Here is a 23,463-nt window from a genome sequence, read left to right as displayed (position 1 = left end):
GTGGGGCTCCTGGGAAGAGGAAGCAGCAAGGGTCGCAGGAGACAAGCAGACGTAGGCCCAGAAAACTTACAGCAGTGGCAGCAGCAGCAGCCCGGCCCAGTGCCATCGTGATTTGCTCTTTAAAGCCCTGCTGTGCAGTGGGGGGGGTGTGTGCGCGAGTCCTGTCCACTGTTTTATGCAAAATGTAGCTATTGCAAAGCATCAATGCCTCTGCATATTTTGTGATAGCCTGAATTATTTAATTATGTGTAATGCATATCTTTCATATAAAATATATTTCTAGAGCTTTTTAATAGTAGCATTAAAAAAATATATAAATTCTAGAAGAAATGCACACTTCTTGCACAGAGCAGAAACGCTGCCCGGGCACAGCGTCTTGCGCGGCCAGCCCCTGACGGGTTGGGCGTTTGTCCTGCTGTCCGTGCCGACTTCATCCTGGAGGCTCGGGTGCCAGAAGGGGGACTGCGGGTCAGAGGGCACACCTGCCTCTTCTCTGTGGCTTTCAATGTTTGTTGGAAAGTTGCTCCCTAGAGTGACATCATCTCACATCCCCACCGGTGACACTGCACGGCCTTCCTCCTCACGCCCCAGTCAGCGCTGTGCATTTCCCTCTTGTCGCTGGTTTGATGGCTGTCCTGTGTTGAACGCGTCTGTGATTCATTGTGAGATTGAAGTTTTCACTGGGCTTCAGCTCCTACTGTGTTTTCTTCCTCTTGTAATCATCCCCGAGCTCTTGGTGTATCCGGGTCCTGGCAGGTGCAGGAAAGTCCCTGACCTCGGGGACCAGTCACAGGTCGCGAGGCCCTAAGAAGCTGGGTCCCCCAGCAGGACTGAGCACCCCTCGGCCCCAGGAGGGCGCTGGGTGGGGGTGTGCGGGGCCTCTGTCATGGGCGCGCCTGGAGGGGTGGCTGTGGCCTGGAGGGTGGGCCAGGAGGAAGAATCCCCAGCTCTGTCTCCCCTGGGGAGGCCCTGGTGGCTGCAGGGCCTGGAGACCAAACCTGGGAACAAATGGGGAAGAGGCAGCAGGGCGGCCTTGTCTGTGTTCCTCAGCCTTTGGAGGTCGTTAGACGCAGTCAGGAGGTCTCCCCCATGGGAAGCCCTGCTGGGTGCCCACCTCAGGGATGGCAGGTGGGGAGCGGAGGGCCGCTGTGGTCAGCGGGCAGCAGACCATTGCATGTAGAAGTGGTGTGGCCACGGGCCCTGGGCATTTTTGCCTTTCCATTCTGGTGTTAGGTTATTTGTACCTGTGTGCGGTGAAGACTCCAGCTGTGGGCAGACATAGCACAGTCTGGCAGGTTTACCGTAGGCAGCCGCACCCCATCAGGCTGTTTGAGGCGGGCCCGAGCCGAGGCGCCCAGGACAGAGCCTTCAGCCTGTGCGGGAGGCATAGCGTGGCCCCCCGACTGGAGCTCTGGGTGGAGCGGATGGTGGGTGGGCTTCGAGAAGGAGAGACGAGAAGGTGCTCTGAGCTGTCCTGCCTCCCCAGCTCTAGGGCAGTCCGCACCGGCCTGGCTGCCCTGCGGCGTGTGTGGCCGGAGCTCGTGTCTGAGAGAGCGCTGCTACAGCCCCTGGGCCTGTGGGCTTGGAGAGGTCCTGCTGAGGGGCTGTCTGGCGCCCCGCCAGTGTGCTTAGGTGCACCCCTGGCTTCTGCCCACTTGGTGATGGCAGCCGCTTCCCACCCCTCTGTCTGGGAGCCAGTTGTCCACAGCTGAGGCAGGGGGCCAGCAGGCAGGCCCCTCGCCTGGGGCCTGTCCCTGTTCTTAGCGTTGTCTGACTTCAGGTGAGCCTGCAGAGCCAGGCCCCTCTCAGGGGTTGGTGTGTCACGTTGCACCTGGCGCACTTCCCAGGTCGGCTCAGATGAACAGAGAGACCAGTAGTTTCTAGCCCAGGTTATTAAAGATGGTGAAGGAAAAGTCAGCTTGACCGCAGAGGGTCAGGCCAGGTGAAAGGGCCTGTGTCTGGAGCCTGCGGTGTTGAGCCAGGCGAGGTGTTCTGTGTTGCCCTGTGGGGAGCCGTCAGAAGGACGGGTGCCGTGGGTGTCCCTGGGGACCCACCGGTGGGGTGACAGTACTTGACGGCGGGATGCTCACGGGAATCCCCGGCCCCGTGTCCTCTGGCTGTGGGTAAGGACAAGAGTGGCTGCTCCGTCCCCATCACAGGGATGCCTCGGGGGGCGGGGGCGGGGGGCACGCAGACTGGCCGTGCCCACAGTGCAGCTCTGTCAGGGCTCCGGGATCTCCTGGGGCGATGCGGCGTCCGCCTCCTCACGGCCAGTACCAGACCCTGCAGGGCTGCAGTTGACCTTGGAGAGCCTTGCACGCACAGTCCAGGACTAGCGGGGACAGAATGTTGCAAGGGGGTCGGGCCGCCCGAGTCTTATTCCCCTTCTGGCCCCTTGGCTCCATGAGCGGTTGTTACGAGGAGAGGGTCTCCCTGCGGGGGGGTCTAGTCCTGGCCCCACACTGCATGTGTGCAGGGCTGGTTTAGGCACCCCGGCTCCAGCGGTGAGCAAACGGGAGCCCGTCCGCAAGGTGCGCCCAGCTGACAGTGCACTGGGCGAGGGCCACTCGGGGGGTGTGGGCGGGAGGAGGGCGGGCCAGAGCACTGCCCTGGAGTCAGGGCCACCTGGGAGCCTCGGGGCAGGGGCGGGCCCCAGAAGGGGGTGCAGGGGGTCCCCAACAAGTCCCGCTCTCGGGAGGGTACGGGCGGATGGCGGGTGACCGCGGCGTCCTGAGAGGTGAACGCCGACGGCAGCGTCCACGGTGGAAGCGCTGGCGCAGCATGACCGTCTCCTCTCCCCTCTTCTCATCAGCCAGGGCCAACTCGTTTGTGGGAACAGCCCAGTATGTCTCTCCAGAGCTGCTCACAGAGAAATCGGCCTGTAAGAGGTAACCTGCTTTCCTCTGACCCATGCTTCTCTCTCCTCTAAAGTGCTGGTACTTCTTTCAGGTGAAATCAGTAGTTAAGAGAATGCCTTTCATGGCCTTTACCTCACTGAGCCTCCTTTGGAAGAAGTTAATGTTTTGCCTTTTAGCCAGCATCTTTCCTTTGATAACCTGCGTGTTAACTTTATTGTCACTGCTTATCCTTCCTGGGTGGTGGTTGCTCTTATGCTCTGAGATTTGGTCTTGCTCCTGTCGGAACGACTGACTGTGCAGTGGGGAACAGCGTGGCCAGCAGGTCTGTCTGATTGACCCGAGGCTTCCTGCCGTGGCCTGGAGCCCGGGGAGCCTTGACGCCACCTCTGCTCAGGTCAGCTGCTGAGTGTACCACGCTCTGCAGAGTGCAGGGCGGGCCCAGCAGGCCCTCCAGGAGCCAGGCCCGGTGGTGGCCACAGGCTGGAGGACCCAGGCAGAGGCCTCAGTTGTGGAATGAGAAGTGCAGGGGCTGGGGTGTTGTTCCCAAAGGGATGTCCGGAGCGTGGAGAGGGTTGGCGACGGGCAGTGGGCAGTGGAGGTAAAGCAGGTGGGTGCCAATGGTCTGGGGCTGGGGGCATCTGGGGGGCTGTCTGGAGCAGGCGTGAGGCAGGCGAGGATGGAGAGGCGGCGATAGGAGTGGGCTGTCAGGGTTCGGGGACAGGTTCTGTGGTGAGGCATTTTCGGCTCTTCCTGCCCTGGGCCAGGCCCTTGGCCCGCAGGTGCCATCGGAGCTGACCAGGGCCCACACGGCCAGTGTCTGCGCCCGTGGGCTGCACGGCTGCCTTCCTGGCGCAACAAGCCGCTGCCAGAGGCAGGAGAAGTGAGGATGGTTCTGGGCACAGCAGCTATTTCTGAGCCTGAAGGCTTTTCAGAAACTTTTAGGGAGTGGATGGATCCACAGGGCACAGACATTATGGGTAGAAAGATGTTAGGAAAACTTGGCCATCTTAGCAGTTGCTGAGCTCTTTGTTTTTTTGTTTTTTGTTTTGTTTCACTGAATCAACAGACTTGGAGCTCTTCCTGTGGCCAGACGCTGTTGTGGGTCAGGGCTTCCCCGTGGGGCAGTTCTCCCGCCAGGGGACTTCTGGTCTAGACAGTTCTGATGTCACACTTCACGGCTGGGAGGCACTGGGTGGAGCCGGGGGTGCCGCCCAGCGTCCCACAGTGTGAAAGCCCCAGGACGGCGGGTCCCAGACACCCCAAGGGCCCTGCTGAAGAGCCCTCCTCCAGGCGCGCTCAGCCAGACTCCAGTGTGTCCCTGCTGGCCGAGAACCGGCTTTTCCTCTCGTTGGATCACTTTTAGAAAGAGGAAGCTCTCACTGCTGATAGAGGAAGGTCTCCAGGCTCTGCTGAGGGAGAGGAGGGCACAGGGGCACTCGTCTGTGCGTTTAGACCTCTACCAGGACACACAGGGCATGGACAGCTGGCGGGCTGTACCAGGGCTGAGGGGCACGTCACTGGGCATCCTTTATGCTTTTAATTCTTAAAGTCATGTGATACGTAAAAATAGTTACGAATTTTTTTTTTTCTGATTGTAAAAGTGATACCTTTTCATTATAAAGAATTCTTAGAAAATATGAAGATTAAAAGAAAGCAATTAATGGGGAGTTCCCTGGTGGCCTAGTGGTTAGGATTCAGCACTTCCGCTGCTGTGGCCGGGTTTCAATCCCTGGTCGGGGAACTGAGATTCCTTAAGGCAAGCAGTCAGAACAAAAACAGAAAGCACTCACAGTCTCTGACCCGCTTGCAGTCGCAGACAGTGGTTTGGTGGGGCCTCTTTGCAGCTCCTTTTTTCTGTGTGTTGTGTATGTGTTTACGTAGTTTTGTACAGCTGGAATCACACTGAGTGATCAGTTTTGAATCACACTCCCTGCGATTAGCTGATGGGCATCTCCCATGTCACTCACAGTGTTGGCAGAAATCTCTTCAGAGCTGTGTGGTCTCCTCACCTGTGACCTCGGTGTAGCTTATCCAGCTTCGCTGTGGTTCCTCCCGTGTCGGGCGTGGCCTGACGCGCCTCCCGCGTGTGCACAGTCTGTGCCGGGGAAGACGGGCTCCTGCCTGAGCAGCCGGGCACCGCGCTGCCCCGTGGTCTGCTTTGAATTTCAAGAATAGAATAACTCTGTTTAACTGAGCATTTAAAGAAATCACCGGTGCATACTGCTTTCCAGAAATGTTCACTGGCTTCCCCTTTTATTTTTCATCGCATTAGAAAACATTAAATGATAAGACGCTTGTGGAAAGGTAGCCCGGGGCTGGTTCTGCTAGCGGTCCTGCTCCTTGGAGATGACCCAGGACGACTAGGGAGGCAGCCCCCCAACACACACACAGCCCGCCCCCCTTTCTGGACACTGTCGCAGCATGGGGCCGGTGCTTTTCTGTCAGCGTTTGTCTCGTGTAGCTCCCCCTGTTAACTACACTAGACAGCAGAGGACGCCAAGGGCTAAGGACTAGTTATTGAGAATGCACGCTTGTCTTTAACATGCCTTCACCCAACCTGTGTGTTGTGACTCAGATTTCTGATATGTGGCGTTTTTAACTCACATCGAGTCCTTCATCTGCCTGCCGTGCTGGTGATGCGGGTCCGAGGACAGGGCCTCCACTCAGGCCCCCAGCCCTGTAACCGGCCCGTTGTCTTGCCCACGACCTATGAGCTCGTCTCCGGAATGCCCGGTGTGGCCTCTTCCAGGAGCTGCCTGTGTCCAGCACCCCACGAGCCTTGTACGTTTAGGGCTTGCAGGGCAGCAGCTGGCTGTGCAGGGCGAGTTGCCTCTTGGTGCTTTCCTAGGGCTGAGCTGGGAGTAGAACGCAGAACTGACAGAGGAAATAAAGCATGCAAAGTGGTTCTCAGTAGGACTCTGTGGTGCCCCAAGGGGAGAGCGTGGGTGGGAGCAGGGCAGCCCCTCCAGGCTTCCTGCAGCTGGTTCCTGAGGGGCGGGCTGTGCACCAAGAGTCCAGACAGTGCAAGAGAAGTGCTCCGTGTGCAGCCTGACACTTGAACCGCGTCCGTGTCCTCAGGGCGACAGTGACGAGGAGCGACTCTGAGCCTGTGCCCTCCCTGGCACTGGAGGAGGGGCTTTTCTGCCAGTGGCTGCTGCCCTCAGGAGTGCCCACTGCTCCCTGGTCAGGGTCAGGCCAGGCCTATGGGGGCGCTGGTTGCCCCCGAGGGAGGCACCTGACCTGGCCCGGCCCAGCAGCGCCCGCAGTGTGTGCAGGACCCTCTGGTCCTGGCCCAGCAGGGAGGCCCCCTCAAGGGGAGCCCAGAGCAGGTGAGGTCTCCACCACACACTGACTTGGTTTTAAAGGAGAGGAAGGGGTGAGAAGCTGAATCGGGTGGCGTGAACAGACGGAGGGACATGAGCTGTGCTCACCGCTGAAGTTACAAATGTCACTCTCCTGTGTTTTCTCTTCCCGTGAAGTTCAGACCTTTGGGCACTTGGATGCATCATATACCAGCTTGTGGCAGGACTGCCTCCGTTCCGAGCTGGGTAAGAGACCCCGCCTGGCTCTGGCCGCCCCTTCACAGCAGCCTGATGAGGAACGGGAGAGGGCAGTCCGGGGGGGTGGGGGGCCTGTCCAGCCAGCTCTTCAGTGACCGCGGTGGCTCTCTGCGGGAGAGGGAGCCGGCTGGGTCCGGAGGGCTGCAGCTCTGTCCTGGGGTGGGCTGGGATCTGTGTGCCCCCACCCAGAATAACGGCTTTTCTTGTTTTACAGAAATGAGTATCTTATATTTCAGAAGATCATTAAGTTGGAGTATGACTTTCCTGAAAAATTCTTTCCTAAGGCGAGAGATCTTGTGGAAAAACTTCTGGTAAATGTTTTGCATTTTCTTCTGGTGAGCTCATCCAGTAGCCACCCCCTGAGTCCCTTTCGTCTTGTGGTCAGAGGGGCTTTCCTTGGCAGCACCATGTTTAATAAAGGGCGTTTGAGGGTAGGTAATGGTTGTAGGTAGATGTGTGTCTCCAGTCTCTTCCCATCAAGCCTTTTCAGTTCCCAGGTGTCTGATTTCTGACCTTAGTTAAGACAGGAAGTTACTCTAGTGCTCTGCAGTTGCTCGTCAGCACACACAGCACTTCAGGCTGCGGGGCGCTGGGGCTGTTTATGCTGCGTGGCTGGTGGTGTAAGTTCCGCCCAGCGACGTTGGTGAGTGTCCGCTTTAGAGTCAGGCATGCGAGGTGTCAGACGTCAGCATAGGGACAGTGTGCCCAGGAAGGGAGTGTGTGTGTTCTGGAAACCGCAGTGTCCTTTCCCCTGGTGTGTGTTGGCTCCACACCTTCCCTTTTCTTGGTCTGGGCGGGAGGGGTGCGTCTGCCTCTGCCCGCCTGGCCCTCCTGCGCTGTCCCCAGTGGGGGAGGCCTGCGTCCTCCATGGAGCTGGGGGCAGCCGGATGCCGAGGTCCCTTGGAGCCCTCTCGGTGAACTCTTCATTCTTTTATTGAAGCCAGTGAGCTCCTCTTTCTTGTTTTAGGATTTAAAGAGGATACTTGCCACTATTTGTGAACTTTTAATGTCGTGATTCGTTTGCACCTGTGTGAGGAGGGGCAGAGACTCCAGAAAAGTGAAAGGACCCCTGAGGGTGACTCCGTTGTCCCCAGCCCTCCGTGTCCTTCCAAGTTCCAAGAGACCCCAAGAACTGAGAACTACTCAGAAGAGTTTTTTGGGTCAGAATTGTGTTTTAACCCTAATGCCCACTTGTCTCAACTTCTGTTTCAGGTTTTAGATGCCACAAAGCGATTAGGCTGTGAAGAAATGGAGGGGTATGGCCCTCTGAAAGCCCACCCGTTCTTTGAGTCCATCTCGTGGGAGGACCTGCATCACCAGACGCCCCCAAAGCTCACGGCTTACTTGCCGGCCATGTCGGAAGACGACGAGGACTGCTATGGCAACGTGAGCCACACTGCGGCGTCCCTCAGGGGGGACGGTGGCCGGAGCGAGAGCCAGTGGAGATACGTGGTGGAGGGCGGTGAACACTGGCCTCGAGGTCCCCACTGGGACTGAAGAGGCTTCCGTGCGCCCCGAGTAGAGTGCCAGGCCCTGGGCGCGTCCCTGTCACCTCTCCTCTAGTTAGTTTTGCCCAAAGGGACTGGCCCAGAGCCTGGGTACCAGTTCTCCTGGTGGGCTTCTGTCTTTGCATTTTGGCTGGTATCTTTATAATTGTGTCTCTGGAGACATTCTGGAGTGCTTCCTCTATTCCCAGAGAGGCCTGGGCACTGCTGCTTTGCGCTTTCAGGGCACGTAGCCTCGAGGATGGACGCTGGTTGCCGTCGGCTCTCGGCGCCCGACTCTAGGCCTGGGGTGGGCGCAGAGGCCCTTGCTGTGCTTGGTCCCTTCACTGTTCTGGGGAAGGCCGTGTTTGTGTGCAGTTTCAGATGTTTTTATCGTCAGCCGCAGTCCATTTTTTGGTGTGATTTCTGTCATTATGGCTTGCAACCAGTCGTCATATAGCACTCCACCTCAGTTGACTGAGGAATTCTAGAGTTTATCTTAAAAGTCACTCACAGCTGAGTTAAAATTACAACAGGCATCGCCTCCTGGAGATTAAGAGCGCCTCTTTATGGCTTCCACCTACCTTTTGAAGCTGTACGTCCCCCTTCTTTTGCCCTAAAATATCCTTTATGCTCAGACTCAAGGAGACCCAGACATGGGGAGTCATCTGTGCCCCCCACTCTGGTCTGCTTCCCTGTCTCACTGGCTCCAGCTGTCCGCGTCCTTTGCACACGCAGAGGACTTCCACCTTGGCCCTAGAGGCCGACCAGACCCTTGAGCCCTGATGCTGGCATGGGGAGGGTCCCCAGGGCCTGTGGCAGGGGGATCCCACAGAGGGCCACACTCTGCTGGCTGGGCTCCGAGGGAGTCGTTGTCTCTGATCTCAGTGCCTGGGAACCCTGGCTCCACGGGGCGTGTATACACTCCTGCCTGTCGTGTGCAGGCCCTCTGTCTGCTGTCTCATCGTGTTTGCCAGGGTGAGAGCTCTGGTGTTGCCACCTTAATCCTGACCCTGCAGGGCGGCATGGGACCCACGGAGGTCAGCAGGCCCAGGTCCCGGCTCTCCCCTTCCTGTAGGTCAGGACTGAAGATAACCCCCTCTCTCAGGGGTGAACAGCTTCTGAGATTGCTGTCAGAAGTGGGGCGCAGGGCAGGTCGGGCCCAGCCTGAGGCTTGGTGGCCAGCTGTGCAGTGAGGAGAAGTCTGAGTGGCCCACACTGGTCAGGGTACTCCGAGCGGGGCCCCTGGTCAGCAGCTTGTCTCCCTGGGGGCTCGACCTTCAGGATGTGGGCCACGGGGTGCCCTCCAGGGCAAGGGGGTCAGGATGCTGGGGGCGGAGGGGAGCCGGGCGCCACGCTCACTGCCTGCTCTCCCCGCAGTACGACAATCTCCTGAGCCAGTTCGGCTGCATGCAGGTGTCCGCGTCCTCCTCCTCGCACTCCCTGTCGGCCGTGGACACGGGTCTGCCCCAGCGGGTGGGCAGCAACATCGAGCAGTACATCCACGACCTGGACACGAACTCCTTTGAACTGGACTTACAGTTTTCTGAAGACGAGAAGAGGTTGTTGTTGGAGAAGCAGGCAAGCGGAAACCCTTGGTAAGGATGCACGGGCATGAGCAGCGCCGTGAGTCCCGCTTTCTGTCCCCGCTGCCGTCAGGGCCCCGGCACGCATAGCTGCCTTTTGCACATGAGGACCCGACCCTCGAAGCGCTGAACTGAAAGTAGGTGTTGGGAGCGCTGGCTGGGGGCTGTGTGGGGTTGGCGCCCTGGGGCTCAGCAGGCCAGGCACGCCAGCAGTGTGCTTGGACTGGGATCCGCTAGTATATCCACCACTCCCTGGTGGAGCGTTTAGGATGTTCCAAGCTTTGGCTCTAGATCACCCTCTGCACGTGGCTCTCATTTGTCTCGTTCATGGTGCGCCCTGAGGTGGCGGGTGGGGCATGCCTGTTTAAGGAGGCAGTGCTTAGTGTCCACGGCGCCTGAGAGCCTCTGTTTCCCGAGGGCCCCCCTGCCCTTGGGCGTCCGGCTGCTCTAGAAATGGGCCGTGTGAACGGACGCGTGTATTCTGGTCGGGGCATACCTCTTCCATGTGTGTTGGCCACTTGTATTTATTTTTGAGGTACTTTTGTGTCCTTTCACCCTTTTTTGGGTGTACATTTTACGTCTTTTGAAAATTGACTTTTCAGCGCCATGGATATGAAGACTGTTCCTTGTTTGTTGAGAAAGCGTTATTCTTCAGTTTATCTTTTTATTCTACTTGTGCATCATATTTTTGGGAGGAGAAGTTGCAAATTCTTACAAAGTAAAACCAGTTGGTGTGTTTCTTTCCTGCTTTCCATCTTGGTCCTGTTGAAAAGAGGTTCTCTGCCTGGACATTGTCTTCAAGCGTTTTCTTGGTTTCACTTTTTGCACGGGCAGAGAGGAGCTTTTGCAGGGCCAAGAGGAAGACCCTGAGTTCTCTGAATCCTGGCAGGGAGGAATCCACTCCAGAGAAACTGGGCACAAGTGTATGAAACAGAAGTGAGGCAGACGCTGCTTTCCCCGCCTGTGGGGTCTGAGCAACTTGCCATGTTGTGTCTGTGAACATTATCTTTGCTGTTTTGGTGCCCGAGAAGTTGCAGCAGCATCTGGAGACCAGTCACTCAGAATTTCAGAGAGAAAAGAATGGAATGTTGTAAGTGACACGTGACGAGCTCTTTCCAACCCAGACATCGTGCAGCCCCTGGAGCGCCTTAGCGAGGAGTTAGGTGTGGTAGATCGCTCGAAGTCCGAAGAGTCTCAGCCCCTGGCCCTGCCGACAGCCCCTGGGGCCACGAGCATGGTCCGTAACTCACTGGATTGAAGATGTGGCTGCTGACATGGGGAGAGAGTTGGTGCCTCTGCCTCCACGTGGCTCTCTCCCCTTCCAGGTGGACAGACCTCCAGTGGGACTGCACTCACTCACTACTTGGCTGGCGTCTGTCTGCAGGCATTTGCCCCAGCTTGCCATCAAGGAAAGCGTTCTTTTACATTTTCCCTGTGTGGCTTGGCAGGAAGCGCCGTGTGTGAGACAGTCTGTGCTGAGCACCCCTTTTGAATATCACGACTTCTTCTGGAACAAACGCGTTGCCATGTAGTGATGGTGCCAGAGCAGTCGTGGGCAGGCCCGCCAGCTGCGGGGCCAGGCGGTGCGGGGAGAGCCAGCTCTACAGCCACCGGTCACAGGCAGAGGAAGACAAGCAGCCTGCTAGGGAGGACGCGTTTGGGGAGTGTGCTGTGGAGCGGGTGAGAGGGCTGCAGAACGCCTCCTGCTGTCCCAGCCCCCGGGGCGAGGCCGCTCAGGACGGGCTCTGCATGCTGACCTCGCTGGGAGCTGGACGTCTGGTCTGCTTCTGGAAGCCCGTTTCCACTGGAAGGTCTGCCTGCCAGTTGGGGTTATCCACTCAGCTGTTCAACCAGTGTTGTTCTGGGAAATGAATGGAATGAGCCTGTAGCTTCAGGGAAAACAACTGCTAGTGTTTGTTACCAGTGGTAAAATCACAGCCTTCAAGTGAAAATTAGAATTTGGGGAAAGTTTACCCGTCACTGTCAGCTTGACACCTTCCCAGTGCTTAAAAGAGAAAGTGCTTTTGAGGAGAAACGTAGCGATGTTTGTGGATTGATTTGTTGATATCATAGAATGAAATTGGTCAGGATTCAGAAGATCTCCATAACTCAGCGAACCAATGTTGGGTGCTGTCAGACCACGTCAGGGTGGAGGATCCAGTCCCAGTGCAAGGTGATGGGTGGGTTCTGGTGTCACAGACTATGAAAAATTCATTCCTGGGGATTTGGATTCCACGTGGCAGCTAACCTGTAAGAAACGACACTCGGAGACTTCTGATGTAGTCTCCGGTAGCCTTGGGCTGGCAGTCGCTGGTAGCCTTGGGCTGGTGGCCTTGAGGTGGGCCTTCTCAGGGTCTGGGGTAGGGTGGGAGAGAGTGAGGAGGAGGGAACTGGCTCTGGAGTCAGGAAAGGGGGGGTTACCCTCTCACCCCATGTGAAGTGACATGGGCAACTGGCACATGAGTGGTGGAAGCCAGAGGCTGTGGGGCAGCGGGCTGCGGTAAAGCTGTGGCCACACGCCGCCTACATGCTGAGAGTCAGGTGTGTCTCTGGCTCGGGTCTGCGAAGAAGAATGCCCACAGATAGCTGAAAGGCTGTTAAAGCACTCCTCTGAGGTCTTCATGCGCTTCAGCCTGGACACAGCCCGCATCACAGCAGAGTGAAAGCAGAAACGGATAGGAAAACCCAGCTTTCTGTGGAGCCGGATGTTAGAGGAGTTTGCAGAACATATAACAGTTTTCTGCTTTTTGTTAATTACCATTGTTTTGAAAGAAGTTATTTTAAAAATTAATTCATTTATATTAATATGGGATGGGTTTACTTCACCTTTTAATGAGCTAAATGTTTGAAATCTGTTTTAATTTCTTACACATAAGTATGCATCTGACCCAAATGAAGGAGAGCTCTCTGGGGTCTTCGTAAAGTTGAGTGCATAAAGGGGCGTCACGCCCTGAAGGCTTCAGAGAGGGCACTTGGAGCGAGCTGGCTATGGCCGCCTGGCCCTCCCTCCCCTGCCTGGCAGCCTGGTGTGGGAGCCCCGCCATGGGGCCTGTGGAGCCGCCGCGGGGCCGTGGCTGGCTGACAGCCCTCCTGTGGCAGCCAGGGCTCGCTGGTAGCCTTGGGCTGATGGCCTTGAGGTGGGCCTTCTCAGGGTCTGGGTAGGGTGGGAGAGGGTGAGGAGGAGGGAACTGGCTCTGGAGTCAGTAAAGGGGGTTACCCTGTCACCCCATGTGAAGTGACATGGGCAGCTGGCACCTGAGTGGTGGAAGCCAGAGGCTGTAGGGCAGCGGGCTGCGTTAAAGCCGCAGCCGTACGCCGCCTACGTGCTGAGAGTCAGGTGTGTCTCTGACTCGGGTCTGCACGCTTGTCAGAGAGGCGGTGCCAATGCCGGGTGGGGCCTGGGCGCTCCCTTCAGGAAAGTGGGGATTGCCTTTTGGAAGTAAAAGATGAAAATGCTTCCTTAGTCCTTACACGTTTCAGGGTAGCTGACTGGTTGGTCAGCCGAGTGAGTGGGCTGCTGAGCTGTGGCTGCTGCCCAGCCACTCTGCACGCTGCTCCTGGGCTTTCTCACTGCAGCCGCTGCATCCAGCCTGCACCCAGCTTGGGCTGCTCCCGCCCTGCCCACCGTGGTTCTCCTGTCTTGGGAGAAGCCGGGAGGGAGCATGCAGGCAGAGGCCTTGTGCCAGGAGACGGCCAGCCCTGCGTCTGCAGGTTCCCGGACAGGACTGTTCCTGCTGTGAGCATGTGTGCTCCTCTTTGCTGTCGTTGTGTCCTGAGGGTAAATTCCTGGGAGCGGGATAACTGCAGTATTCAGCGAGTCCCTCCTGTGGTCACTGCACCCCAGCGCACCCCAGGAGAACGCCAGAGGAGTAGGGCTCGGTGTCTTTGTTTGGAGCCATACCAAAGAATGCTCAAACTACCACACAATTGCACTCATCTCACACGCTAGTAAAGTAATGCTCAAAATTCTCCAAGCCAGGCTTCAGCAATATGTGAACCGTGAACTTCCAGATGTTCAAGCTGGTTTTAGAAAAGGCAGAGGAACCAGAGATCAAATTGCCAACATCCACTGGATCATAGAAAAAGCAAGAGAGTTCCAGAAAAACATCTATTTCTGCTTTCTTGACTATGCCAAAGCCTTTGACTGTGTGGATCACAATAAACTGTGGAAAATTCTGAAAGAGATGGGAATACCAGACCACCTGACCTGCCTCTTGAGAAACCTATATGCAGGTCAGGAAGCAACAGTTAGAACTGGACATGGAACAACAGACTGGTTCCAAATAGGAAAAGGAGTTCGTCAAGGCTGTATATTGTCACCCTGCTTATTTAACTTCTATGCAGAGTACATCATGAGAAACGCTGGACTGGAAGAAACACAAGCTGGAATCAAGATTGCCGGGAGAAATATCAGTAACCTCAGACATGCAGATGACACCACCCTTATGGCAGAAAGTGAAGAGGAACTCAAAAGCCTCTTGATGAAAGTGGAGAGTGAAAAAGTTGGCTTAAAGCTCAACATTCAGAAAACGAAGATCATGGCATCCGGTCCCATCACTTCATGGGAAATAGATGGGGAAACAAGAAACAGTGTCAGACTTTATTTTTTGGGGTTCCAAAATCAGTGCAGATGGTGACTGCAGCCATGAAATTAAAAGACGCTTACTCCTTGGAAGGAAAGTTATGTCCAACCTAGATAGCATATTCAGAAGCAGAGACATCACTTTGCCAACAAAGTGTGGTCATGTATGGATGTGAGAGTTGGACTGTGAAGAAGGCTGAGCGCCGAAGAATTGATGCTTTTGAACTGTGGTGTTGGAGAAGACTCTTGCGAGTCCCTTGGACTGCAAGGAGATCCAACCAGTCCATTCTGAAGGAGATCAGCCCTGGGATTTCTTTGGAAGGAATGATGCTAAAGCTGAAACTCCAGTACTTTGGCCATCTCATGCAAAGGGTTGACTCATTGGAAAAGACTCTGATGCTGGGAGGAATTGGGGACAGGAGGAGAAGGGGACGACAGAGGATGAGATGGCTGGATGGCATCACTGACTCGATGGACGTGAGTCTCAGTGAACTCCAGGAGTTGGTGATGGACAGGGAGGCCTGGTGTGCTGCGATTCATGGGGTCACAAAGAGTCGGACACGACTGAGCGACTGATCTGATGGCGAATTTGGGGCCACTTCATTTCTCTGGGGAGAATTTCCAGCCCGTGTCCTTGGCTCAGCTTTCTCTCAAGGTTTTAACCCATAAAAGCTGCTTTGTGTGCATTCTGGAGCTCAGGTGTTGGCTATCTGTAGGTTATCTTCGCGGAAGGTCTTCTCCAGCCTGTTTTCCTGTAAACTGTGGTTATTTCTGTAGTTAGAGGTTCCTTTTGTTCCCTTGTATCGTGTGCGTTATTCTGTTTGGTGACTTGTTTTCAGCGTAGAGAAGGGTCCCTCCCACCGTAGCTTGCCCGCTGTCCCCTGCTGTCTGGTCTGCTGTTTGACCTCTTTGTGCCGTCCCCGTGGAGGCTGCTTCTGTCCTTGCCTGCCTGGCTTCCCGGGCGACCCGGCCCCTACCGCCCAGCTAACTGTGGGCCTTGGCGGCGAGGTCCTTGACCAGCCTGGGACTAGACTATACTCGGGACACACACACACAGATACACACACACACACACACAGCCCTGGGAATACACTTTACTCGGGAGACACACAAATACACACACACCCCTGGGACTAGACTGTACTCGGGGGACACACACACAGATACACACACACACGCACACACACTCCATTGTCAGATCAGATAATCTGATCATCTCCTGCCTGTCATCAGTGTGTGGTTCTGACGTGGTGGGACCTGCTGGTCAAAGGGGCTCCTCTTGGGCCCCATGGGTTCATCTGCGTGTTTCTACCCTGCGGGAGACCCTCATTATGTCTCTTCATGAACTTCTTGATTTTTTCTCTTTGTTTCAAGTCTTGTTTTTGTTTGGTTTTTAAGTATCTCTCAGAGGAAGCATCACACTTTTCCTCATGAAAGTCGCAACACTTTTTGTTGTTGTTAACATTCCTCTGAGTTGTTTTCAGAACCCAGACGGTGCTGTGTCAGTTTAACTGGGTCTGGGTCCTTCGTTGGGGGGCCCTAGTTTAGTGGGGTCTGTGGGGCAGGCATTGTCTGGTGGATTTGGTGGGGCAGACCTGGAGGCCAGTTAAACTCATGGGAGAACGTGGCCCCCCAGCCAGGCTGTCTCCTCGCATGTGAGCCAGTCCCAGGAGGAGCCAGGAGAGCGGGTAGTCTGCTCACTTCTGGGGTAAGATCGTTGCTGTGTGAGGTGACAAGCGTCTTACGCCTTTTACTGTTTCTACAGTAGAACCTTTAGATCAAGAATTTCAGTCAAGTCAGACAAAACGTAAAGCACTAACGGCTAGCTTTAACCAAAAGAGAGAACCTGCAGACACTAATGTCCCAGGAGTCAAAGTGGACGGTACTTGTTACTAATATGTTTTAAGTCAGAATCTCTGTTTGGGAGTTTTTCTTCTAAATTCCTGCCATGTTGGGATACAAGTGCTTTGTTACTATGATAGAAACACCAGATGAGATGTTCTTAAACCAAGTTTCCAACTTGGCTCTTTAGGGATTCGTGATTCTAAAGAGCACAGTGGTTTCTGAGCGCCGCGTCGGGGTCCCAGCTTAGTGTGGTGACGTGAGAACAGCAGTCTCTCTTTCACCCCAGCTTTGCTTCCAAGTGGCGAGCACGTGTGTTCCCGCCATCTGCCCGTGCCTTCCCCTGTCGAGCAGACGGTGCTGAGGAGAGCCAAGGCTGGGGTCTTGCCAGCGCCCATGGCCCCGGGCCCACGGGCAGGCGCGGTTCTGTGCGGCACCCGCGCTCAGGCGCATCTGCAGTTTGCTCCCCTCACTGGAGTGCGCTTGGGTCTCTGAAGGGGGAGGCTCTCACAGTGCTGTCGGGGAGTTTGTTCTGAGGGAGGAGTTTGGAGAGTTTCTGACTCTGACATGAGTGTCTGATCCTTGTTTTCTTTTTTTTTACAGGCACCAGTTTGTAGAAAATAATTTAATACTAAAAATGGGTCCAGTAGACAAGCGGAAGGTAAGTTAGAGTCCGGAGGCGCCTTCCTGAGCGTCTGTGTCTTACTCCATTCCTCCCTCTCAGAGATCGTCTCTGCATGTCAGAGCTAAGGACGGCCTCAGCCACTCGGGGAGACCTCTGAGAGCACATGAGGCTGGGCATATAGAAATTCGGCCTCTTGTTGCTGACTGGGGAGCCAGGGTTCTGATTTCTGCCCGATGCTGGGGTTGGTCACTGAGGTCAAGGTTTCTGTCTGAGGAGCCTCTCTTTATATCCCAGCAAGTCATTTATTACTTTATCAGGATTGTTTTTGAAAATCTTACTCTGTTTTATGAATTAATTAAATGGATTAACTCGTCCAAAAATAACAGACTCTGTACACGTTCTCTCTCCGCTGCTGTGGGCCCTTGTCGGCTCAGGCTCCCCCACCCCCGGCGTCTCTGCCCCGAGAGCCTCTGTGAAGGTGGCGGGCAGGGGGTCAGCATGCAGGACTCGGCCTTGGCGTGGAGAAGAGGGTCTGGGAAGCGGCAGGGCCTGGGTGCTGAGGGCAGGCTCTCGGGCCAGGCTGCGGCCCCATCCCGTGCGGCAGCCAGAGTAGGACGCTCCGTCCTGGACGCCGGGATCCAGCTCGCACCAGCAGGCGTGGTGCTGCTGCTTCCATCTGACCCGGGGGCCTGGTCCTGATCAGGGGAGGTGTACCTGCCCCTGTCCCAGGCCAGTGGGCAGGGCCGGTGGTGGTCCCCGTGCTGGAGCGCCCCGACAGTCCAGCATCCGAGGCGGCAGCGGGAGCACTCAGCCTCCACTCTGAGCCTTAACAAGCAGAGTCCTTTCTTTCCTGTTGTCATTTGTACCAGGGTTTATTTGCACGGCGACGACAGCTGCTGCTCACGGAAGGGCCACACTTGTATTACGTGGATCCTGTCAACAAAGTCTTGAAAGGTGAAATTCCATGGTCACAAGAACTCCGACCAGAGGCCAAGAATTTTAAAACCTTCTTTGTGCACACGGTGAGTTTGTCCCCACGGGCTCCCCTGCTGGGCACTCGGGCCTCTGTGCCTCCAGCCAGAGCGGTCGAATGCTGTGTCCAGTGGGGCAGGTGGGGGGGGGGTCGTGGTCCCCCCTTCCCCACACGCCAGGGATCCCAGCGTTCACGGCTCAGCTCAGAGTTGAGTCAGGAGACACCCGTGCTTGTTCTCAGTCTCAGGGTGACCTCACCCCCAGGGAACTGCAGGTCCTCACCTGCATGTTTAATCTCCGCACACACGTGGAAGGAAGACGCCCGCCTGCTCGCAGGCTTGCTGGCGGCGCTTGTGTTGGCCGCAGGAGCCGGCACCTTCTTTGTTCCATTTCTCACTGCCGGGTGGGTGCCAGTCATGCTGGGACCCCTAGCAGAAGAGTCAGCGTGTCTCTTTCTGCAGCCAAACAGGACATATTACCTGATGGACCCCAGCGGGAACGCGCATAAGTGGTGCCGAAAGATCCAGGAGGTGTGGCGGCACAGGTACCAGAGCCACCCGGATGCTGCCGTGCAGTGACGCTGCAGCCCGCCCTCACCGCGGGGCCATGCCCCGCACAGCCTGCTGCCTCCGGACGCTTCCAGACCACCTGCCGGCCATCTCAAGGGGGACGCAGACGGCGGAACCTTGCAGCTTTTTTATTTAAAAGAAAAGAAGAAAAAAAACATCCAACCACACAAAGAACAAAACCAATAACGAAAAGGAATTCAGGGTCGCTTTGCTTGCTCTCTGTGCTGTGTGGAGCTCTCCACGCTCTGCTCGCCGTGGGGACTAGTGCCGTGCACATCTGCCTGGCTCCCGCCCCGACTCGGGGACAGACTCGCGGCGCCAGCTCTCCACCGCAGGCCCGTCACGCCCATCCTGCTGTGGCCCCTGGGCCAAGGCGTGTCTTTGGGCTCTCCCTGCCCCTGGATCATCGGGGAACCAGCTCTTCCCCAGGGAGCCAGGCGGGCCCCTGCTGGGGGAGCTCCAGCTCTGCAGGCGGGGGGTTCTTGGCTTTTGTCCGTTTGCCCCTTTCTTCTCGTCCCCAGTGTCTGGCCCGATCCCCACGACCGTGCTTGGCTCCTCCAGTAGTCGTGGCTGTGAGATTCCTGCGGTCCTTGCTGTCTGTCTGCAAGCACTCCTGCGTCGTGTCGACTGGGCAGGCTCCGGGCGGTGAGAAGTAGAACAGGTTGTCCAGGCGAAACACGGAGCCGCTGCTGTTGGAGGGCGCCCGCCGAGCGCTCCAGTGTGTCACTCCACGGAGCAGCGTTGTCCCAGGGCTGGGGACCGAGCACTGACCCGGGGGAGCCCCAGGAGCCGGGGCTCTGTGGTCCCCTCCCCTGTGAGGCCAGGGCAGCGGGGCAGACAGACCTGGTGGCCTCCTCTCGGAGGAGCAAGAGCCGGCAGCCCTTCTGAGAGTTTGGTTGGAAGATGGAGTGTGTCTGGGTGAAGTCGGGGCTGCGAGGTGCCTGGCATTGGCACATGGGCCGGTCCTCCATCACACCAAGGCCGCCCCGTGCACCCTTTTCCTGCTAAAGTTGCCCCTTCTCCAAGTCTAGCTCAGAGCGTTTTTACGTGTCCACCGGGAACATCAAAAAGCCCTCACGTCGTCGGGTCACCTGGTCCCCGTCATGTGGGCTTCGCCTGGAAAACAGTGGTGCCACTCCCCTTGCACAGGGGCAGGAGCAGCACACGTGAACCCGGCCCACCCCTCTCCAGTGTCAGGCTATTTCCTCTTGCTCTGTAGGGGTGTGCCCTGCCCAGGGTGTCCCGGGGGGCAGCCTTCAGTCCCAGTGGAGGAGGAGCAGGCGCTGTGGCCCTGTCCCCAGGGGAGGGGTGACTGCCATTTCCTCTGGACTTTCACAAAGGCACCGATTTAAACTCCCACGGAAAAGGTCCCCTGACGACTTCTGTGCCCCCACCTCTTGTCCCACCCATCACCGTGTGTGACCCACGGTCCACACGGAGGGAAGGATGTCTTAACCTCTATTGGTGATGTCACAACAGCAGCTGTTAAACTCGGAAGGAGGTTGGGCTATGGGGAATCCCACTGTGCAGGGGCCGGCGGGGGCGCTGGAGGGGCTCAGAGATGCAGCCAGGTTCACCAGTGGGTGTGTGTGTGTGTGTAGGATACCAAGGCGCAGGGGGTGCCTGCCCAGGGTGGGGGGCGGCCCAGAAATAAGGCACTGCCCTGGGTATGGAGCCCCCTCTCCTTGCTTTGGAAAAAGCTTGCCTGTGTTCACCTGCTTTCCCAAAAGCAAATCTGTCTTGAGCCTTTCTTTCAGGATCAGGACTTGGGTTTCAGGTGTACACCCTGTTCAAATGTCCCTCGCCACAGCGCCCACGTCTGTGTGTGCAGTTGGAGGGCAGGGAGCCGCGTCCACGCCGCGTCTGTCCTGGATGTCTGGTTGCGGGGGTGATAGGCAGAGCTGAGTCCTGGCTGTAAAAGCGCACTCGGCTTGGCCGCTCGGGGAGCGACAACGCTCCCACTGCATTCTTCCCTCTGGAGAGCGCCACTACCTCCTGGGCTCAACCGACAAGCTCCATCTTAACCTCCAGAGCCGGAGACCCAGGGCTTCGGGGTTGAGCTCGCAGCTGGCAGAGCTGAAGTGACTGCCCTGGCCTGAGCCGGTGACAGCTGAGCCCTTCTTTGTCGGCCACCTTTCTCTGCTCACTCACAAGCCTCTTCCCTTGTTTTTCTTTTAAAGGCCCTTAGATATTCTCTTCTTGCCCTGTGCTTCCTCGTGTAGTCTTTAGTTTTATCCACCTCATCCTTTGAGCCATCATCCTGGCAGGCAGGTGCCTTACGTTCTAAGATGTAGACGTGGGTGGATGTCAGTCTCTGAACACGCGCAGACATACCTGGAAACATATATATAAACGTGGGCTGATCCAGGGTGAGAAAGAGAATGCCCTAGTGTTGAACAGCTCAGGAGCCCGAAGTTGTACCGAGAGGGGCAGGGGGGGAGGTGCCGGAGCTGAAGCCAGTGCCTTTCGGACAGCGCCGCTCCCCCACCGCCCGGCCCCTCTTGCCACGGAGTGGGGGCCGGAGGGCCGAGGGCTCTGCCGCCTGGCAACACCTAGCCTCCCTCCAGGGGCGTGAGGAAGCCAGGTGTGACGTGACCAAGGCAGTGGGCAGCCCCACGTGGAACCCAAAGCCCCACCCCAAGAGGGGCACCACAGGCCTGCCATTCTGAACCTTGCATCTCAGGAGGCTGGTTACAGACTTGCCTTGGGAAAGGTGACTCTTGGGGTCAGGCCAGGGCTGAGGGGAACTGCACCTACCCCAGCGCCCTTGGGGGCCAGTCTGTGGCATTGGTGGTGCAGGCCTGAAGGAATTGCAGGAGACCAACCACCTGCCAACAGACCCCTGAGGACAGGGTGCGCGCGTGGGGCTCTGGGTGACTTTGTACTTTGTGAAAACATTTGTGTTCTGAAAAAAGTCAGCGGGAGGCTCAGCACCCAGGAAAGCCCGCTGCGCGCGTCTGTGTACAGGCCCAGCCTGCCGCCCGCCGCCCCACCTGCACACGTGTGTTCGCTCTTGTAACTGACCTGGGAACATGACAACGCAAACCATTTTGCATCCAGCTTTTCCCACTTAGTGTTTTTTCTTAATGTTGTGTCATGTTTGAACGGTGATTTAAAAACCTTACTTTTAATGATTGTACAGTTTAATGGATAATTTTTATCATAATTTATCTGACCATTTCACTGCTATAAAACATTTAGGTGGCTTCTGGTTTTTCACCATTTAAATAATGCTGTGATTAATATCCTCATAAATCTTTGATTTTGGACTCTGAATCTCCCTCGCCCCCACCCTGCCCAGATACCTAGAAGTGGTGTTTTGGGGGCAAAAAGTCTGTTCATTTTAAAGGTGGTACAGTGTCTCTTCTCTGTCTTGATCTGATGAGTAGATACCAGAGTTCCAGTACAGAACTTCCTTAGTTGTGCTCTGCAGATTCTGAACAAACCAATTTCTGGTAAGCTGTGTGTTCCCAAGAATGTTTGAGTAAGATTGCTCTTCCCCCCCCCCCCCCCCCCCCCCAATCCTAAAGTGATGTCATTACTGCAGGCCATTTGTGACATATTTTTCCAAAAGCCAGTTTCCTTATTTTCATGGAGAAAACCTGGTTATGCTTGCATGTTACCTTCCCTCCCCTGCTGCTATGGCTTTCAAGTGCTTGGTGACACTTCCAGAATCTTGTACTTTGTGTCCACAATGGTACTGAATTTGCATCTGCACAGTCAGCAGAGATAAAAAGTGTTGAACTGACCTTGCCACATACTTAGTGGATAATTTGTAATGAAGTTTGTAGACTCAGAAAGTACACTGGGCCATTTGGAATCAGCAAAAGAGCAAAGGCTCTACTTGAAACCATGTAGACAATTGGATTTTAGGGAAGTGTGCTTGCCCTCATGCTCTTCAGATCCCAGGACTTAGGTCCTAGCAGTTCATTAGAGCACGCTGGCCAGGTTTTTCCATTGTAGAATGTGATTGTCCTGGCTGACAAGGATTTAAGAATTTCTCCCCTCTCCTTGCCCACCAGTGTTGCAGGTTGCCTAGTTGTCTTTTAAGTCCAGACAACCCAAATTTGGCTTCCTCCTTAATTTCTGCACTTTAGTTTGGGGTCAGTCACTTCTGAGGTGGAACACGCATGGGAGACTTCTGGGTGCCATGCCCAGTGCCACTTGGCGTGGTCAGAGTCTGTGGCCAGATTATGCAGAATTAGCTCTCCCTTCCCTCTGATCACCTCCCCCTGGTTGGTCCATAGACCAGAGCAGAGGCTGAGCAGCTGTGAGCATGGTGAAGGTACTTTCCTCGGAGATAGCACCGTATGCGTTTCCCCGTGTTTTCTTTCATATCCAAACCTAGCATGAACTAACTGATGGTGACTCGAGTGGGTGTGGCCCTTGCTTCTTAGGCAGACTACATGGCAAGTGCCTTAACTCAGGGCAGGAGTCACTCCCAGAGCCTCTGAGGGGTGCAGGCTGCTGGCCCAAGACTGCAGGGTTGTGAACTAGGCTGCCTGTGGAGATCTGGCCTGGGGAGGAAGCTGTTCAGCAGAGGGCAGTTTTATCTGAGCTCAGACAGCATGGTGGGCAAGCCTCCAAGGATACCTGAATTTCCCCCAGACCCATTTCTTCACTATGAAGAAATACCAAACTATGTACAGAGAACTTTTTACAAAAGGCAAACTTTTTTAGCTGTGTAATCCACCCTAGTCTAACCCATCTGGCTGAATGACTATGAATAGGGGTTCATTTTGCTGATGAAAAGCCTCTACCGTGATGTTTGATTGGACATGGACAAAATCAAATTTTTGCAATATTTAGAGCTGCTGTAGCTGTTCCTTAACAACACAAAATAGGATGAATCAGTAGTATGTTAGCTGTCTTTCAGGTTGGTGGCAGTCGGTTATAACATGTGTAATATTCTCTACCTGGTCTGTAGCTGTAACTGTGATGTACAGGCAAAGCAAACATTAAAAAAAGAACTTATGAAAACAAATAATGCAATGATATTAGGATATACACTTTTGTATTTTTATTCTTATATAAGGTTATTTGCGGCTATTGTTGGCCTCTAGTTCAGTCTGTGTTATTTAAAATCTAATATATGAATTATTTGGATTGAATTCATGTTCGGGGCCACGTTGTTGTATGTATGGATGTACAGCCTTGAATGTGAATAATTATTGTAAACTATATTTTACAACTTTTTTTTCTGGCTTTATTATATAAATTTTCTATTTGGTCGATGATTTAATCATATCATAATTTAATGAATCTGTTTATTCTTTTTTTTCCCCAAATATTTGTGCTTTAGATGTAGTTACCAGATGAATTTTCCACGTATGCTCGGTAGTCTTGTAATAAAAAAGCATGTAGAGTGTAGACTCTCGCTGACGT

At 55.3% G+C, this 23,463-nt stretch overlaps 1 protein-coding gene across 2 annotated transcripts in view; it reads left to right on the top strand.

The window, feature by feature from the left end:
- Positions 1–23,451, top strand: part of PDPK1 (3-phosphoinositide dependent protein kinase 1) — a 65,594-nt gene extending 42,143 nt beyond the window's left edge. Inside the window, exons 7-14 of one of the 2 annotated variants that reach the window (XM_027527591.1) lie at positions 2,813–2,888; positions 6,338–6,406; positions 6,633–6,729; positions 7,631–7,804; positions 9,283–9,500; positions 16,516–16,573; positions 17,407–17,559; positions 17,971–23,451. In XM_027527591.1, the coding sequence (XP_027383392.1) occupies positions 2,813–2,888; positions 6,338–6,406; positions 6,633–6,729; positions 7,631–7,804; positions 9,283–9,500; positions 16,516–16,573; positions 17,407–17,559; positions 17,971–18,087 (962 nt within the window). In that variant the 3' untranslated portion in view covers positions 18,088–23,451. The remainder of the gene's footprint in view (positions 1–2,812; positions 2,889–6,337; positions 6,407–6,632; positions 6,730–7,630; positions 7,805–9,282; positions 9,501–16,515; positions 16,574–17,406; positions 17,560–17,970) is intronic. The other variant, XM_027527593.1, reaches the window with a different exon arrangement.
- Positions 23,452–23,463: the final 12 nt, after the last annotated feature.

This window comes from Bos indicus x Bos taurus, chromosome 25, assembly GCF_003369695.1.
Source record: "Bos indicus x Bos taurus breed Angus x Brahman F1 hybrid chromosome 25, Bos_hybrid_MaternalHap_v2.0, whole genome shotgun sequence".
NCBI classification, from domain to species: domain Eukaryota; kingdom Metazoa; phylum Chordata; class Mammalia; order Artiodactyla; family Bovidae; genus Bos; species Bos indicus x Bos taurus.
The sequence above is the reverse complement of the archived record's forward strand: the minus strand, read 5'-3'. Positions and strand labels throughout refer to the sequence as shown.